Source organism: Dermacentor andersoni, chromosome 5 (genome assembly GCF_023375885.2).
Source record: "Dermacentor andersoni chromosome 5, qqDerAnde1_hic_scaffold, whole genome shotgun sequence".
NCBI lineage: Eukaryota > Metazoa > Arthropoda > Arachnida > Ixodida > Ixodidae > Dermacentor > Dermacentor andersoni.
In genome coordinates this window covers 50448316-50467057 of record NC_092818.1, presented here as the reverse complement: position 1 = coordinate 50467057, position 18742 = coordinate 50448316, and the positions used below count along the sequence as shown (strand labels likewise).

The following is an 18742-nucleotide window of genomic DNA, read 5'->3' as shown; positions in this document are numbered from 1 at the left end:
ACTGCATGATGCTTTTGTGAACTGAATAGAATACTTTATTCACCGAGATACACAAGAAACAACTCCTCAGCAAAAACTAGAGCCATCAAGTTAGACTCTTACTGTGCACTGCCAAGATAAACTTCAACATGACATGAACTTCAAGACATGAAACTGCAATATTGTACATAGTCAAGTGAAGTAAAACACTTTGAGAGCTAGTGAACAAAAACTTATAGTCAATGTCTAAACACATGGTAGAGAAGAATCTATGAATTCTGCAGGGATAACACTGACATCACGCACATGTGTGGCTTACCTTTAGCTGTCTCTCCTGAAACTCCATGGGTCAGTTTCGTACTACAAATACTATTGTAGTATTACATATGCATAACAGTTCTGACTGGTGTGTCTCTTCCTTTGATTTTGTTGTCCACATCTGTAACATGTTTCACTGGGACACTAGAACCAGCAGTCTTGTGTTCCATGCAGCATGGAAATTGATGGGCAGTGCCATTTCGACTTAATGACCTTGTCCTTTGTTATACTGACCCCATCTTTCAACACAAATATGTTGTACTAGAAACGATATGTTGTACTATTAAATGGTAAAAATCTAGAACTACAACTACTACCAACAATCACCATATGAGACATTAAATATATATATAATGTAACTGATCAGACCAGTTTCAGCGACAAGTACTCTTGGCTGCCATGACTGCTATAGGTAGTGGGTGTTAAGTAACGATGTATTCGTTGTAAAAATTTAATCTTTATGAACTTACGTCAAATGAGAAGTCCATGGGCTGCCCTTGATTTGCACAGTGGCTGAATGACTGGAGTGCCACTTTCCCTCTAGTAATCGGTGTGCTTGTACATTGGCCAACTTAATGAGCATAGGTTGCGTGTAGAGTAAATGACAAAACACTAATTGCCAGCCAAGGCTGCAAGTAGAGAACACATTTGGGCTGCTTTCATGCATGGGTTTTACGGTGCATTCTAAGTGTTTTTCAACTAGGCCCGAAATGTCAAAACCAGACTTTGCAAGTGCCTAACCTCTTACTGGTATTTCCTGAGCATTAAACGAGGCTGCACAAAGAGTTAGGCAATTGGTATAACAATTTGCCCCTGCACACTCTAGAGCTGGTTAGGAAGGTGCAAACATGTCGGTAAAGCTTAGTCTGGTGGTGGTCCAAAGCTTTCGAAACTAATACAACAATCTCGCAGCCAAAGACAGACATGCTGGGTTGCACACAACTGAAAACCTCGGTGACTAGAGTTGCTGGACCACCAAAAGAATGATACTTCTTAACGAGGCAACAGCACTGAACAAACTTGAACTCTCGAAATAGGGGTTTCTACCTGCAGGTCCAGCACTAGCGATTAAACAGCAAAATACAGTCCTTCCCACATTCATTCATGTGTGATGAGGAACATCCATTTCTTTATGACAAGATTTCATGATGCTGGAGTCGTGCAGTCACCAAGGCTGCCTTAAAGAACCAACACGTACCACTTGGAGATGAACAAGCTTACTGTGCACAGAGGTATTTAAGAATGATGCATCATGTAACAGAAAAATTCTGCTTTCACAGCACCCCGTATATATTCATATATCAAGTACAATGTGCAACGACCTGTAATAATACCAGTAAAAACAGCTTGTTCACCTGAACAATGCACGTACAATATCTACAACAAGCTCTATGCAAGTATTTTCCTAGTGTATTCCTTGCTGGTGCTTATAAATAACATTTTTTTTCTTCGACTAGAACAATGTGCAACTATAACTGCAAAACGCGAACCTGCGTACAGGCTATACTTTCCTGTGAAGTGTATAGGTACAAGCTTACCCACCAAAGCACACATCTAACATAAGCCTTTCGAGCCTTTGTACCCATGTGCGAAATAATTGGGCCTTCTGTGTGTTTGGAACTGCGTGTCTGTGTGTGTTGAACATATCATATTCTCTACTACTATTTTGCCTAAGGTGTGATGCTGCTGAAATGCAAACAGAACACGCACACTACAAGCTGGCACGACATCGTCTTGAACTTCAAAAGGGCAGTAGGAGCAAATGTTAAGTCGGGCTAAAGTGATAGATTAATACTCCAAAATGTCCCCACTGTCACTAAGATTAGAGCTTTCATTAGCATGGAAATTGATAGATGGGATTCAGAGCTAGCTCCCCAATGAAATCTTGTGTCCCAGTATAATTTTTAAATAATGGTCAACCAATGCCAATAAAATGGTTGAATTGAATCTGGACATGAAATAAAATAGTTTAGCCAATTTTATTATATTTCAATATAGGACACACTCGTGCTGCCCTATGTAACTTGATCAGGTGGCACTATGCTCGAGAAACATTCAGTGACAATGATGGCTCCACCAACAGCCTGGACACAATTCACACCACCATATTTTTCAATGCCAACAGTGCACTGACATTCTGCCACAAACGAAATAAAGCAATGGATGTGTTGAAAATATTTTATCAGGTAATTTTCTTTTGCTTCTGATTTCTTGAAACAAAAATAAGCATAGTAGTATTGTATACAGAGCAACATATTCTTACCTGACTGGATGGCCAAAATCACAATGCAATATAAACAGAAATTTCATTCCTCAGTCTTTGCCATCAGCATAAGATGAGAGGCATCAAATGCTTCTTGCACCATGGGAATGAGGGAGAGTTAATGAAAGTCAGTGGAATCGGTGCTGTCAAATTTCATGGCACCTGCCACCATTTAACTGAGAAATTTAGGTTTTGGTTAAGTGCAAATGTGAAAAGCAGAGTATGATTTTTTTCCCAAATACTGCAAATAACAAAGCAATGCAAGATCTTGTATTTGCTTCAATAAAAAATGACAATCCTATTGGGAGCTCGATACCGTAACATCCTCAGTCCGATGCACTTCAGTGCCTTGCTAGCCTTGATTTCATTGTCAAATTGAGGTGTAACCGTATTACTATTTGTTTCCTCAAGTGGCATTTTCTCAGGAGCTCTCGAGAAAAATGGAGATATAGAGGGCCCTAATCTATCACTATCGCTGGATTTAACATCGACTTTCAAATGTAAGCAAAAAAAAGGCCTGTTGATTCTGCCCATACGTACCGTAAATATCACATTTACCTGATGTGCCTTTCCCTACTGTGAAAATATTGATTTCTACAAGAGACAACCGTGCTTTTCTTTTCTTCCTAACATTAGCAAACAGGTGAGAGCTAACATTCCAGCTGCCTTAAATGCGTCGTGTATACAGGTTAAAGCAGCTAGTAGATCACAGTAAATGTGTTACCTATCACAGATCGAAGTGTTTCTAACGGCCTTTTTTCTTGTGAGTCACCAATCTGCCTGTGTACAAATATAGAAAATTCACCTAGTTTCACATATGTGAAAAGTACTATGAACTCATGTACAAGAAAACAAAGGATAACAGAATGACCCCATCAAAAATTGCCATGAATGTGTGAAAAATGCGCTTAAAAATAGTGTTCAGGTGCAGTAACAGTGTTTATACACCACCAAATTCAACGCTAATGTTACTTGATAAAAGAACATGTCGTAGATCTCAGCATAGTAAATTATATTGCACTGAACATCACACAAAGAACATTGAATGCAATGTCAAATAAACAAGCAAGAAAAAAAGAAAGACAATGACATCACAATAGTGGTCATAAAGCACCGAATGACAAAGTTGAGCATCTAGTATTATAAAGAAATAATAAATAAAGACTAGAAGGTTCCAGCGCTCTAAGCAGCTGCCTTTATACACTGCAGACTGCCACCTTTACAAACTCGACAATCTCTCTCGTCTCTACGCCTCTCCAGTCTGAAACCTATTGGAAACAAGAATGCATGTGTCACAAAAGCGTGCCCCAGAGTGAGACACTTTCACATGAGCAAATTTAGTGCCACTTTGAGCAGGCATTACTTGATATTTGTGTCCTTTAGAGGATGTCACAAGGCAGAGTGAAATGACACTCAAAGTCACATTGTTTGGTGAACCTGCTTCACTTCGTCCAGCACCATCGAATGCAGCCTTGATAATAGCTGTTGCAAGCGTGAAAAAAAGCAGCAAAAAAGAAAGAAAACTAGGAGCGCTGTATTTAGGTGCAAATTTTCTTACTAATATGTTTGTATAAAACCACTACAAGAGAATCATCTCTCCATTGCGATCCTCTATTTCAGCAGCAGCCGGTATCATGACCTACCTTGCATGTGGAACAGTGGATTAGAATACTGCCCAGGTGCGTGGTGGTGTTGCTGCCCATGCAGTTTGTTAAAAAATATTTAACTTTAAGAAAGTAACATTTATTTATTTGCTTGACAACACGTGATTGTCATGATGCGGGAGGCGAAAGGCAACGTCAGCAGTCACCTGACTAGGCCTCTAGCAACACAATACGCATTCACCACACAATGGCCAATCCCAAATATAAATAGCCACTTGAAGTGCGTGTTTCAGCCTCCCATTGTCACTGCCATCAAATCTGAATGGCTTTTCATTTTGCCGCATGGCACCAAGTTGTCAAAATCACATTCATTGAAGCAAAGTGAGCTCGCTCAAAGTGACACTAAATTTACAAGAGTATGATTGAGGTATACAATGTGGTAGGTGAGAAGCCCATGCTTCAGCGACGCTTTCGTGCGCTGCAATGGATGCACATAAAGAAATTAAAAAAAAGAAACAACAAAAGAGCAAACAAAGATGCAGGCTTGCAGGCGACAGTGTGCACAAGCCCTCAGTGCAAGTGTGCGGAGATGCCCGAGGCTTTCCGTGTGCTTCAAGCAACGACTCACGTAGCCAGCACAGTGCGCAGCTCCTTGATCTGATCGTTCTTAGTGGCCAGCATCTTCTTCATGTTTGTGTAAGCTGCGGTTTGGCTGAACTTTTTTTCCAGCTCCTGGGAGAGACAACTTTTCTTTAATTAGCTTGCACAGAGACGCACCGCTTCTTTAGCATAGTAACACATTGGATGGTAATAATGCAACCGTCTAGTAACGCAACATAAATGAATGCAAAGCAGAGGCTAAAAGCAGAGTGCCTTTCTTTATGTCTGTGTGCACGTACATGTAGCATCAGTGTGCAGCTGCTGTTAGTACTGCAGACAACCAATAGTTGATGGCCGAAGCAAGATGCACGCAATAATACCACCTGCTTGAAACTGGAAGATTGATGGATTGATCAACACAAGGCGATAAAGACACCACAGCCAATGAGCTATCATGATTGGTCCAATAACTTTTTAAGGCCATTTAGAGAGGAGATAATGTCTCTTTGGCCACTTGAAGGGGAGGGCCCTCACAATGGCTCTAAAAGAAGGTCACATATTAAACGTGAAGAAAAAGTATTAAAGAAAGGAGGTTAACAAGGAGGACAAACCAAGCACTGGCTATTAACATTCAATGATTATGTACAATGAAATATATAGTACCCAGAGCGGAAGAAAGAGGGAAATGCATAAGGCGAAACTTGGCCGCCATTATGCAAGTGACAAAAATGGCAACCACGAAGGTATGGCCAAGGAGAGCATGAATTAAACAATTGCAAAGCAAGCTCTGCACATAGAGTGGAAAACAGTGAAAAGGCCATGATGTGGTGGACCTTTCTTTTGGTTGAACATTCCTGAAATATTCACCATAACACAGATGGATGCTATAGCAAAAGGCTGCATGAACATTTATCTTGTAGATTCCACTGGCACACACTGAAATCTCAGAAGACAGCTGTTATCGCGTTCTGCTTCTATCGAAATGATGCAGCCCTTGCAAGAAGCAAGTCTGTGATCCCAGCAGAAAGCAATAACAGTGCGATGCCATAACCGGTAGAGCTGGTCCCTTTTGCATACATTCATTATAATGGGAGGCCAATTCATGCTGTAAAGCACACCAAAGCTAAGCCCGTGCCCCTGGGGGGCCTGGCAAATGCCTCTTCCCCAACACCTGTTATCATTATATCAATAGCAGGCTAAAATAGAGACTATTCCAGCAACTTCCAACTACCCCTGTCCTGTAACAGCTGATTCCATCATCCACCTGCTAATTTCCTATTCTCATTACAGCACCTAAATCTCTGTCATCCTTAACAGCCTTTTTTCGTCCTCTTGGCATCCCTTCTGCTACACTCGCAGACCACATAATCTACACCCTTGCATGAACTTCTGAACTGAATTCATTAATTTAACTGCCATGTCTTTGTTGCGTGACCTTTAGCTTCATTTCAAGTTTCCTTCATTTCAAGCTTCCCCAAGAAGTTGGTGCTGGTAAAATGCACAGAGTATATACTTCCCTTTTCAAGAATATCAGTAAGCTCCAGGCAATTTTTATTCATCTATAGATTTCCTTCACGTAATCTAGGCTCCATGACGGCTTTCCACCTGTCATTGTAAACTAGAATGCGGTTGTGGTCGACAACTCAAGACAGCATTGTCAATACCACTAATGGCTGCAATGCTCCATGTCAGTTTTGTACATGTTAAAGGGGCCCTCAAACACGTTTCAAGCCACCATCTTTCTGCTGCAGGCTGCAAAGACTGATGGTTGGAGACACTTCTAGTGTAGGTCAAAGCACCAATATAAATATATTCAATATTTCATTGATGCAAACAAAATTACATCGCTGCTGACCCCATCATGGCCCAATGTCATTCGCTAGAAGCATTTGTGCCAGAATCGAAGTCACCACTCGCTCGTCCGTGACTAGTTAAAAACAAAGTTACATATAACCACTGCACTGCATCAAGAACATGATAAAGGTGTGGCTTTACTTTTGTTTGTTGTACTTTTTATCTTTAAAAAAAAAACACTGCAACTACAAAGCACGGAAGTTGCTGCTCTTTTGCCTCTGACTTCTGAGCAATGCTCCATGTTACAAAGAAGTGTGCGCACAAGTAGCTTCTCGCTTCATCACCTCGTTTAACATGTGTAATACATTCACGTGTGTTTCTCAGGCAGTTAAAAGTTTTTCACCTCAGTGCATTCTTGTCGGTGCACACTTCTCATTCTCTCATTCGCGCAGCTGTGCTGAGCTGCCTGCGCAGACTATGAGAGAACAAAAGAAGAGACCTTGCGCAGTCCCAGGACACGTGACCAGTAGTGATAGCCGCGCCTCTCAGTCATTATCATCAGGGAAGCTCATTACTTACACCAGCCTTGCCTTCAAAAGCGTAACCAAGACAGCATGGTGAGGTTCCACTTAGTTTGTTACCATGGCAAAGGTGCGATCAGCACATCGAAGTCTGTGAGCGCAAAACAGGCAATCGTGGAGTGTCAACTTCTGATATGTGCTTGGAGCTCTTACCATTGGCAGCCCATCAGTGGGCAGCAGAAATAGGGATGGGAGACCATACGAAACTCGAGTTTAGGCATGCATTTCTTTCCTTGTAGTTAGAAATTTCTCGGCTGAATAACTTGTGGGCTGTGTACCCCTATTGCTGCTGTTCTTGTTGCGTTTAAATTTGCAACAGTCAATATACGCAGCCCACGACCGATAAATATTGGCCGGAAAAGGGTTAGAGGGCCCCTTTAAGAAGGCAACCCACCACCACAAGCTCCCACCCTTGTTCTGTGATATATAGTGCACCACCTGCTGACCACATGTTGGGTGATTGCAGGCCCTTGGTGGCACTGCCATGTTGCTATAGGAACATGAAGAAAACTGCATTTGCAATTATCATCCTTTTTTCAACTTTAATACCATCATCTTAGCAGTAATGCACATGTTTCAAGTTTAACCGTTCAGCAAAACTCAGCCCTATTTCCACGTTTTTTCCAAGCCCATTCTTCTATAGTTTCAATTCTAGACATTCTGCAATATTTCTTATGGTGTACTTACTTCTAGAGAAAACAGTCGGCCTCTATGGACTACAGGATCAGAAAAGACACCTAATTTCTCAGCAGTTTTTTACCATGCCAGTAAAACTACAATGCCATGTTGTTTGCACATATAGTAAAACCTCGTTAAACCATACCCGCTTAAACATTACTTTTGTTTTAAAAGTAGTAAAGTGAAATCCCTGACTCAGCGGCCATTGAACATAATGCGTTTTGTATCCGCATAAACCGTAGCAGCTTATTGCGTACATATTGGTTAACATGTAATGTTTCCACTCTTCGTTGCGCAATCACGGCGGTGCATCGTCCCTATCGGGCAGCCGGGTAGAACAACAAGCCCCAGAGATCAGAACAATGGCCTCCAAGCGCCCTGTGTGTTTGCTTATGATGCCACATCAACATCAACATCATTTCAGTACCGTGCTGTGCCAGAGAGCGTTGTGGCGTCGTGCAAGCAAGGACCCACGTCATGCCGAAGCTCGAATAAAAAAGATGCCGGGTGCTCAGCATAGACGAAAAATTAGGCATCGTTTGTGCTATCGAACGTGACACGAAGTCAGCGTTGACGCGAAGGCATGCGACAGGGATCTACTGTTGACTACGCTGTGCGGCATTTGTAATGCGAAGAAGTTGCTCAGCAGCGCTGCAGCGACCGTGAAGAGATGTTGGCTACAAGGTTGGACTTTTCGCCATAGTTGCGCCTCTCTTGTTGCCGAAGTGTCGCCTAACGATAGTGATGAGGACGACATGGAAAGTGCAGCACGGGAGATTGAGGCCTGACAGTGGCAGAAGCTGCGCGTTACATCAGCCTCATGAATGCAGTCGTTGTGACGAGAACAGCACCCCGCAATAAAAAAGGCACTCCACGATTTCTGCAGCGCTACAGCGCCCGTTCACGGAGAATATTCAATGCCAACGAAGAATCTGCCATGCGAGTGTTTGCCGAGAAGAGGGGAATGGCTGAAAAGCTGGCTCGTAGCTTCAGCAAGTTTGAGGCTGCTGTCATCGCTGCTAGGCCACCGCGGCATCAAAGGAAAATAACACTTTTGTCGCACGAAGTGAATAAATACTGCATGTTTTTTCAAACCCTTTCATCGCACTCTTTCCGAGTTCCGTTTTTGACAGGTAAGGGGGCGATCTCATGCTCTTTCGGTTAAGCAGTACTGCCATTTAGTACATACTTTTTCCAAGCTCCAGCCAACTATGGTTTAACGACGTTTCACTGTACTAATTACAGACTAGAAATCCAGATAACAGGTTGCATGTCTGGACTGTGGAAACATTCAATTTTTCTCAGATCTGCAGTCTGTAAACCTTTGATGCCAACTGCACATGACACATTTCTAACACATTGTACCTCTCATAAAAAATCACAGTGCAAGTTACACATTCAAATCTCTCTGACATGCACAGTCAACCACAAAAGGTTACGGACAACAGGATCTGAGAAAAAGCTGAATATCTCCCCGTCCTCAGAACGCAGCATTTCCAGCCTGTAATTAGCATATGCGAACAACATAGTGTTGTACGGTTTTACTGGATATGGTCATAAACTGCTTGAACATTCAATGTTGTTTCAGATCCTGTGGCCAATAAACAATTATGGTTGACTGTACATAACCACCATCACTGCTTCTCTTTGTCCTTCTCACGTTCCATAGGTTTGATGTAGACCAAGCAAGTGTTCAAGTCAACCTCTGCCTTACAAGTAGTTGAGATCATGGGTGTTGAATTGCAATGCAACCTTTTAATTATAGAATTTCTGTTATAGTAAAATGCAACTTTGTTACATAAGATGAGGTAAAATTTAAAAAATCATTTCCTGTCAACAGAAGGTAAACAGGAGCAAACTTCAACATTTTACTTACTTTTTCGGCCAAGTCCAGCTGTGCTTGCACTTCAAGAAGCTTCTGCTTTGTCACTACCAAATCAGATTCCAATTTTTGCTGCGACAACCGGCTTTTGTTTAGGCTCTGAAGAAAAGAAAATATTGATAATAACTATCGTCCAAGGCTGTACACAGCAATACTAAAACCTGTCACAAAGCATGCCAAAACTTGAGCTTAGTAAATGACAAAGTACCTCCTCCATTTCGAGTTTGACTTTGGTCATTTGGTCTTCAATAAACTCTGTTGATTCGTCCATTTTTCTTTCCTGAAAGGGGTATATGAAATCAACGTTGTCATAAAACATTCTTGCAGCTGAGCATAAAATTTCCATAGATTACAATAACAGAAGGCACACAACTGTGAAAATACTATAGTAGTTTATATATATATAAAAAAAAATATTTCCTTATTCTGCAATGTATACTTTACAATAATGCATATGATTTGAAAAACTGCCAATACCTGCATTTTAATCTCTGCTGAATACAAAGCTAGTAGAGCATCTGAGTGATATCATAACATTCATGCAACTGCTTCGGAAACTTTGTGTACGATAAATACCAACGTGAAGTGTCAATCCTAATGCCAAGATCCTGACACCAATAAGATCCTTATTTTGGTGAAGGCACAAGAAGAATGCACAACTAATTACAGTGAAAAAGGCTACATAAAAAGGAAAACATTTATTTCCAAGCAAACTACTGACAACTCACTTTTCAAAAACCAAAAGACATTTTGCCCCTAGATGGCAGGGCAACTTCAAGATGAACACTTAATTTTCAACTTGGAACAGTGCCATTGAGGGGGCTATTTTCTGTTTTGAGACTACATTAAACACAGAAAAGATCAGTGGCTATACTACATTCAAATTAACATGTGCTCGAAAGTGTGTGTTGGTATGGCTAAGCACAGTGCGCTTGTTTGGTCAATCAGGCCAGCAGGGGGCAGTAACACATACAAATTATCTCGACAGCTAAAGATGATAATGCACTGAAGCCTTGCAACAAAATCAATGCAAAATATGCACATATTCTGCTTCGTCTCTTGTGCAACTCTGTGGATTTCAAGATTTGATTTCAAGATCTCAAAAGATGCCCAGTCAAAGCAATCACACCACCATGAGCGCACTGAAAGATGCACTGTAGATGCCGCGGCTTCGTGGTGAGTGTGCCCTCATATATACTTCATGAATGGTAGAGTTTAAAAATGATGCCAATCAAAAAAGATAACCATGTTTGCTTTTCACACTAGGTGGGGTGACTGTCACTGGATGAAAGCAGTGAAGTTAAAGGCACCCTTAAACGATTTTTACGATTTTGATTTTACGAGTCATTGGGGTAGGTCTTCCTGATCATTAAGTGACCCAATTTAGTACTCCATGAAAAGCGTGTAATTTATTATGAAGTTTTAAAAATCTGCATCGCTACCAATCACAGTGGTGCTGCCCCCCTGAGTTTGCAAGCCGCCTCATTACCATCTATGCAGCAGGCATGCATGATGTATGTCAGGCAACCTATGCGATTGGCTGCTCAGATTGTGTCATTGATAATTTTTCAACTTTCGAGCTGCGCGGTGAGTGTTAGTCTCAAGGTTTCCCTTCACGAGGACCACGAATCATCCTTACTGCGTTGTAGACTGCAAAACTAGCGATTGGCAGCATGTCAAGCTGTGACATCGTGTCTGTCTGCAAGGAACAGGCAAGCGGAGTGGCTGCAGCACATCGTGTTGTCGGTATCCGATCGGCACCAGGATCTGCACATTTGCAGCCTTCACTTCACTACCGCATAGAGAATTTTAGTGTGTCCAGTATTACAATAAACACAGGCAGACTGGGTGTTGTGTCAAATGGGCGGAGGTGCAAACATGAATGGCCTAGTGTTCCTGTATATGCTCCCGCAGGGAGCAGAGTTGCGCATAACTTTTCCGGTGCCGCTCGCACCGCTATTGGCCGAGCGCGAAAAATGACGTCAAATGATCCGCGCCGCTGCGAAGCCAACTTTACGGGCGCATCGCCGACTCATGCGAACTCGTCGTTTCCGTCAGTACCATCGCCATTGCAATCAGTGGGCTGTCGATCGTGCGTTCAGAGGAGCAGCTAGAAGCTCTTCCATCTTGAATCTTTTTCTACTTGCAGATTTGCTGCTACTAAATAGTAAGCACTACTAAATAGTAAGTACTACTAAATAGTAATAGTAAATAAAAGTAAGCTTTGCTTAAAATGTGCGCATGTCAACATTTGAAATGCGCTTAAATCTGTGTCTGCACCGCATGTATCGAAAACGTGCAGCTTTTGTGAACGATGGTTAGTGATAAATGGCGCTCTGTTAACGGTCACTGACATAACTGCAGGCACGATAGCTCTCTTGGCGACGGTCATTAATCGGCTGGTTTCGGCAGCCAAAATGCGCTAAGTGTCCACCTTACGTGTGTGAAGTTCTAAACACTCTTTAAAACATTTCTTGCTTTCTGACCATGATAAGACAACTTCATATGCATGCTGAAAATCATTGCACCGCTTTTTGTGGCAATGTACTGCGCATTTCCGAGCGAACTTTGGAGCTGTTCGAGCCACGGGAATACTTTATTTTGGGGAATCGAAGGCGGTCCTACCCCCTATTTATACGTTCGTGTGTGTGTTTGTATATGCGTGTTTACATAGGTACATACAAAGTTTCGGTTGGTTGGAAGCCCACCCCCTCCGGCTGCACGAATGACTCGTTCGAGCGTAGCCTGTATTAAGAAGTGCTCTTTGCTAAGTGGCTGCGAACCATTGGCGCTTGTAACTCGCGACCACTAGAGAAAAAGGCGGAACACCACGCGGCATTTGGCTCCTGCGCGCGCGAGGAGTGGCTTCGCTGCAGAGCTGGATCATGGCGGCAGACCTATGCGCAACTCTGCTCCCTGCGGGAGCATATACAGGAACACTAGAATGGCCTGCAGGCTGCAGCCACCTGGTGGCACAGAGCTCAACCAGACAAACACAGAGCTAATATAGCAGTAACCAAGTTAACCTTCTACTTTTCTGCTCATGTAAATTTACGGCAGCAGCATAATCGGGAACACATTGTCTCTTTCAAAGTTTAATTAAAATGTTTTACACTCGGTTACAGCAATATTTGTAGCTCTGTAATTGGCTTGTTGAGCTATGCACCACCAGGTGGCCGCACCGTGCAGGCCACTCACGTTTATGCTGCCAGCCATCCGTCACAACGCCCAGCTTGCCTGCATTTACCGGAATTCAGAGCACCCTCAGCGCCAAGACAGAAGACTCGCATGGCACGCTGCTTGGATAGCTCTCGCTGGAGATCGACGGCCAGGCAGATAGCGGAGAGGTTGAAAAGTTTTGACACACTGGCTTCAAGACACCAGAAGTAGACGACACGATGTCCCGTCATGACACAGAGCCAGTGAAGCTGGAGCATAGCCCCAATTGCTTGGCGAAAAAGTTGAGGAGAAAAAGCATGGCTAGGGAGGACGGTAACTTGCAATCACCTAGCGCTCTCCTAATATGAGACACTTCACTTAAATAGACCTCTCCCTGAATACGTCACTGGCGCGTGTGCAGTGGCTCTGGTTGGCAAAACACTGCCTCCGCCAACTCTCGGCTAGGTGCAGTCGTGCAGCGCTTGGTGCAGGAGTGCACCACATGGATGCGTCTTTTCTGCTTTGCATGAACCTCCACAACTATATTATCAGTCAGATTAGCAGTAGTCTGTACCGGAGAACAACAATGTATGGTAAACTGTGTGATGAAAAACTGGCGACGCTGGCTTATTTACTTGCGAAAGTGAACAATGCGGCTGTTTGTGGTAAGGACAGCAACATCGGCTTTTCTTCGGAGATGCGCCACGTTTGTAGTGGTGTGATAGTGTGCGCAACGAAAAATATTGACAGTATGGGCTCATCTTTATGTAGGGAAACAGACCACATTGTTGTGTGGATGTGTGTGTGTGTGGCGTAATGCACGATTAGCAATGCATCTCGTTTCTAAAATACAGATGCACTTGACGTGTAATAGGGGCAGTCACAGTGACTAGGCATAACTTCAGGGCCTGTCATTTTTCTACATGTGGGAATGAATAAGACACGATGATCAGGGAGCCCGTAAATCTCAGTGCCGTCTGCATTGTGTGGAGAAAAAAATTTTTTGAGGATAATCTATAGGTTTAAAGAAAGGTGCGACTTTAAATGAGCTCATAGCATGTTTTTCGCTTTTCCTGAAACAGGGTACGCCTCGCCACAAGGAACATGCATGCGCTATTAGCATGATTTTACCATTTCCAAAGCTGCATGTGTACGGTTCACCACAGTGATTGCACAAAAGGCGACCCAGTAAAATTTTCTTGCTTTACAGCAGATTTCATGGGTCTTAACTAAAACAGTGAACATTTGTGTTTTCTTGTTTCATTACTTAACTTTACGACACTAAATTTATGGTGTGACGATGCACATTAATTTGCTCTGTTTTACAATATGCACCTGTCATTTGGTGAAATGAAATAAGCTTGCTCAATAACATTCAACGAAAATCTGTCCATTTCATTTGCCGAAGTTACAGCCGCAGTTTCTCACCAACACAGGCTCAACATTCTTTGTGAAGATTGAGCCATAACTTTCATGTTATCACATTGAAGCCTTAACTCTTTTATATGCAATTGATAACTCCACATCTGGTCTTTCTGATTCTAACCATATATCACATTTACTAATGCAAGTTGTACCCCTAGCTCCCACACCTTGAACACAACACCTATTTATGCCCATATTAATACACTGAAGTACAGTTTTTTTCCGCGTACAATACAGCTTTAGAATTATCTACCCAGTAACATTTGTTCACTTATCACTAAAAGATTTTATAGCTATCACTGGTAAGCACTTCGCTAATATGTAAAGCGCTTCTTTTTTTACCATTCATCTTGTTGTGTATATGTGTGTTTTTCATTTGTAATGTATAGTAGTGTATAATGTTCCCACTCCTGCTACAGCCCTACATTGGACTGCAGTATATGCAAATAAAAACAAATAAATATAAATAAACACTAAAAACTGGGCTTTCTAAAGTTGGAGCCACAGGCACAGCAAAGTTAACGGGATTGACAACTGATTTTCAAGGACCTAGTTTTTTATGGCGCAACGCAAAGCTCACCCTTAGTAGTGTTTACATCTGCAGCGGTTACTTCCAAAAGCATGTGGATGTTTTGTAAGCAGAATTTATCAATCTGAGCAGCCTCTAAAAAAGTAAGAGTCCCACCTCAAACAACGCTGATAAGTCATGGCTGGCTAGGCACCGTCTTCGTTCTGTCAATAGGCAAGCCAAGCCAACTCATCCAAAACGAAGGCAAAGGCAGCGCCACTTTTCTACTCACTACAAACGAAGGCCTATCTGCACATTGTGAATTAGAAAAAACTTATAACAGAAAAAAAGTATACTGTATTTCAATACTAGTAAGAAGAATAGGAACTGCGTACTATAATAGAAGGTCACGTGGTAGGCCTCGTATACATCTTCATGTTATTGCCGCTTGGGGCACCAAAAGTCATTTTTTGCGACTTTTAGAGAAGAACCAAAAATATAAATCTATGTTTAATTAGAAAAACATGGCTCGTTCTAGCCTCTACGATAGGCTACCTTTCCATCAGTGGGAATATCTCAATTCATGTTCCAAGAGGTTGTCTGTCCCTTTAACACGCAATGGATGATGTATTATTTTATATACAGTTCGCACATTCGCATCGCGATGACCAATAGGTCAAATTAATTAAAATGTTGTGTCTAACGTCCTTAATCAGCAGAGTGGCTTATGAAGAATGCTTTAAGGAAGAGCTCCAGATTAATTTTGACCAGCTGGGGTTTTTCATCGTGCACTTTTTCATCAATTGCCTTTGCATTCCAACCCCATCGGAAATTAAGCACCACAACTGGGTATGACTGATTAGTTGTAGACAAAATTATTCTTGTATATTGTTTAAGATTACAATGCAAGTGGACACAAATTAAGTACATTGACGTCAATGCAATGCTATTATATTTACGAAAATTGCGATGTCACTTTACATTTTACAATGTCATGCTGACCAATTGGCACCAGGCATTTGGCAACAATGCTACGTTGTTGCGCTAGTAATATATATGACGGTTACTTTCAAAGCAAAATTCATAGATGCTGTCCCTTCAGAAAATACAAATGTGCAGGAATTGTGATTGCAACAATTTAGATACAAGCAGCGCTCCTATGCAGAGAGATGCGGCCGGTTGAACGTTTTTTGCCAACCAGCACCCATTTAGGAGGTGCGGCAGGTGGGACCGGCGCTCGAAGTGACGTCATGCTGTTTACAAAGAGGGAGAGGTCTATTGTGGCACGAATGTTTTGCTGTAGCTGCACCCTACGAGTCTGCAAAATTTGTCCAAATTGTTTCAGGGACCCTTTAACATACATGTGTTCAAAAGAGGCAGAAATTTCAGATCAGTGCCAATTGGGAATCTTAGAAATATAGGGAACCCAAAGTCATGGGGACTAAATCTGCTAGATGTATGAAAGAGTACAAAAGGAGCACAAAAGAATGCAGAGGGCCTACGCTATTTCTAAAACTCCTCCATATCTAATCCCGGCTAGATCAATGTGACAGCTTGGTAGCTAGAGCATAATTTGCCTCAGATATCTTCAAGTGATGCATAGAGGACAATTGAGACAGATATGTATGAATGTGTATGCACTGTGAATCCGTAACAAATAAGTCAAGCTCAAAGTAAACAGGTTCGATTCAAAGACGTGCAGCTTGCACAAACTTGCACTTCACGTCATTCATGCAACAATTGCAATATATATAGTGCAGAAAAGTGTTGATGAGTGCTGTTTGGGCAACAGCACTTTGGGCAAAACGTAAGGTTAACTGACACTAACCAAAATTATCAACAGAGAAGGCATTACCTTGTTCCTCAAGCTTTCCAGGAGCTCACACTTCTTCTGGTTAAACCTCTCAGCCAGCTCGGACTTCTGGTTGAGTATCTGAGAAACCTGAAAATAAAAACAGTGGTGTCACTTAAATACACAGAATGCACTCACTCAAACTTTGGCTTCTTCATCAAACATTACCGGCACTAGTGGTGCCAGGACATGCGGATAGAACAGGTAATGAATGACATGCTCTGATTTTGACCAAAGCGAAATGTTAGTGCAGATGTGCTTGTCTGATTCACTGTATTTTCTGTGCGTCATGCCACTGTTAACTTCAACAATAGCCATATGGTGCTACTATTACATATAAAACCTGCAAAACTAAGCCTCCCTACCTGACTTTCAACGTCCTTCAGCCGACTTCGAAGCATTGCATTTTCACTCTTCATTCGTGCTATTTCCTGCAAGACCAAAATATGCAAGGGTACACAGAGAAATCCAAGAAGCCTGTGAATCACAGCTTCTTTACAAGCAATCCATCGCCAATTCATTTTGGGACATACTTTCTGCAGAAGAGCGCTCGGTCCGTGCGAGTCCTCAAGGGGGCTCAACTTGTGTGACCTTGACGAAGATGCCTGCAATTGCTTTCCTGTGCTCAATCCTTCCAGTTCCATGCCACCAACATTTTCAATTAGCGATCTGGGAACACGAGGCATATAATATAGATACACAAATTAAAAGCTAAATTGCCAACGATTATGACTAAAGGAAACCTTTACCCCCAATTAATTCAGTTATGTGCTTACTTCACATCACTGTAGTGATCCTGGCTAGAGCGACTACATGGCAACCCACACTCCAGCAATTATAAGAGACTTTGGGCTTACCATGCTCCTTTGCTTGCGCTAAAATTTCCCAAGATCGCATTTTTGGCCTACAATACTCAATACAACACACTGCATTTTTGCTTACCTGGTTCATGTGTCAAATATGAAAAGCCGCTGCTGTGCAGGAACCTCACAATCAGAGGTTTAAGCTGCTGCACTGACATGAAACATTGGTTTCGCTTCGTGTCGGCATTAGAAAGTCTGGATGAACCAGGCAAACCAAGGTGCCATGTACGTTATTGAATGAAGCATAACAAAAACACAATCTTGTTGAAAAAATTAGAGTGAGGACAAGGAAGAATACGGTTTCACAGACTGCTCGGAAATGCAACGTTTTCTCGAATACCACGGTCCAACAAATTCTTGACGCCGACATATGGGGATATTCTCGGACGGTCACTTTCGTGGACATCACTTTCTGACCAAAACCGGCTGAGATGATTGGCTGGCTGGGCGCCACGTCATGCGAAAGTATCGCCGAAAGTGATCGTCCGAGAATGTGTGTCACGTTCGCGTTTTACGAGCTGGGAAAGATACTAGTGCGGACGCCATGTATGAGCTTACCCATCTTCAAGTTCCGACATATCTGCCTGAAGCTGGAGGTGCCACTGTTCCGCTTGCTTGCAGAGTTGTCTGAGCAGAACCACGTTTGCATGAGCCGAGTTGATAAGCTCGCTCTCAACCTCAGCTCGCACTACGGTGCAAAGATCGTCGAGGATCTGTTGAACTTCCTCGGACGTGTACGTTTCCTCGAGGAGCCTGCGTAAACATGCGCGTTGAAACCAGCCCCTATTTACCATTTCGTGCTTTATGCGAGACAAATAAAAGTATACCTCGCATGCTTCACGTCGTCGAAACTTTTGTCGATAACTTTGAGGCGCTGGGCTCGCTGCGATTTGGAGAACTTCAAGTAGCGCACTATTACATCGTGGTGGCCGTCGTTTAATTCACGCTCTCCAGCCTGCTGGAAAGATGAACATCAATGTATGCAGGTGTCCTGTTCCACAAAAGCTAGAAAATAATCAACACGAATGCATTATTTACATATCCACTCACCATGTCGGAAGTGTTGATAAGCACGCAAAGTCGTCTTCTCTGCAGAGCAGTGTTGGCAATATGTTGGGGTGTTTACAAGAGATGGCGCCACAAACGTCAGCGATAGCAATTGTGAAACATATAATATTTTACTATGGCTAACGGATAATTTGATACATTATTTTGAAGTATACATAAAAAGTAACA

At 42.4% G+C, this 18742-nt stretch overlaps 1 protein-coding gene across 1 annotated transcript; it reads right to left on the bottom strand.

Moving 5' to 3' along the window:
• Positions 1 to 11: 11 nt before the first annotated feature.
• LOC126530301 (leucine zipper transcription factor-like protein 1) lies at positions 12 to 18616 on the bottom strand. Its single transcript, XM_050177617.3, has 10 exons — positions 18557 to 18616; positions 18334 to 18464; positions 18065 to 18259; positions 17177 to 17312; positions 17009 to 17074; positions 16647 to 16733; positions 9908 to 9979; positions 9694 to 9798; positions 4793 to 4896; positions 12 to 3828 (listed from the first exon to the last, which is right to left on the bottom strand). The coding sequence occupies exons 1-10, from the start codon at positions 18557 to 18559 to the stop codon at positions 3807 to 3809; spliced, it is 921 nt and encodes a 306-aa protein (XP_050033574.1). The 5' UTR covers positions 18560 to 18616; the 3' UTR covers positions 12 to 3806.
• Positions 18617 to 18742: the final 126 nt, after the last annotated feature.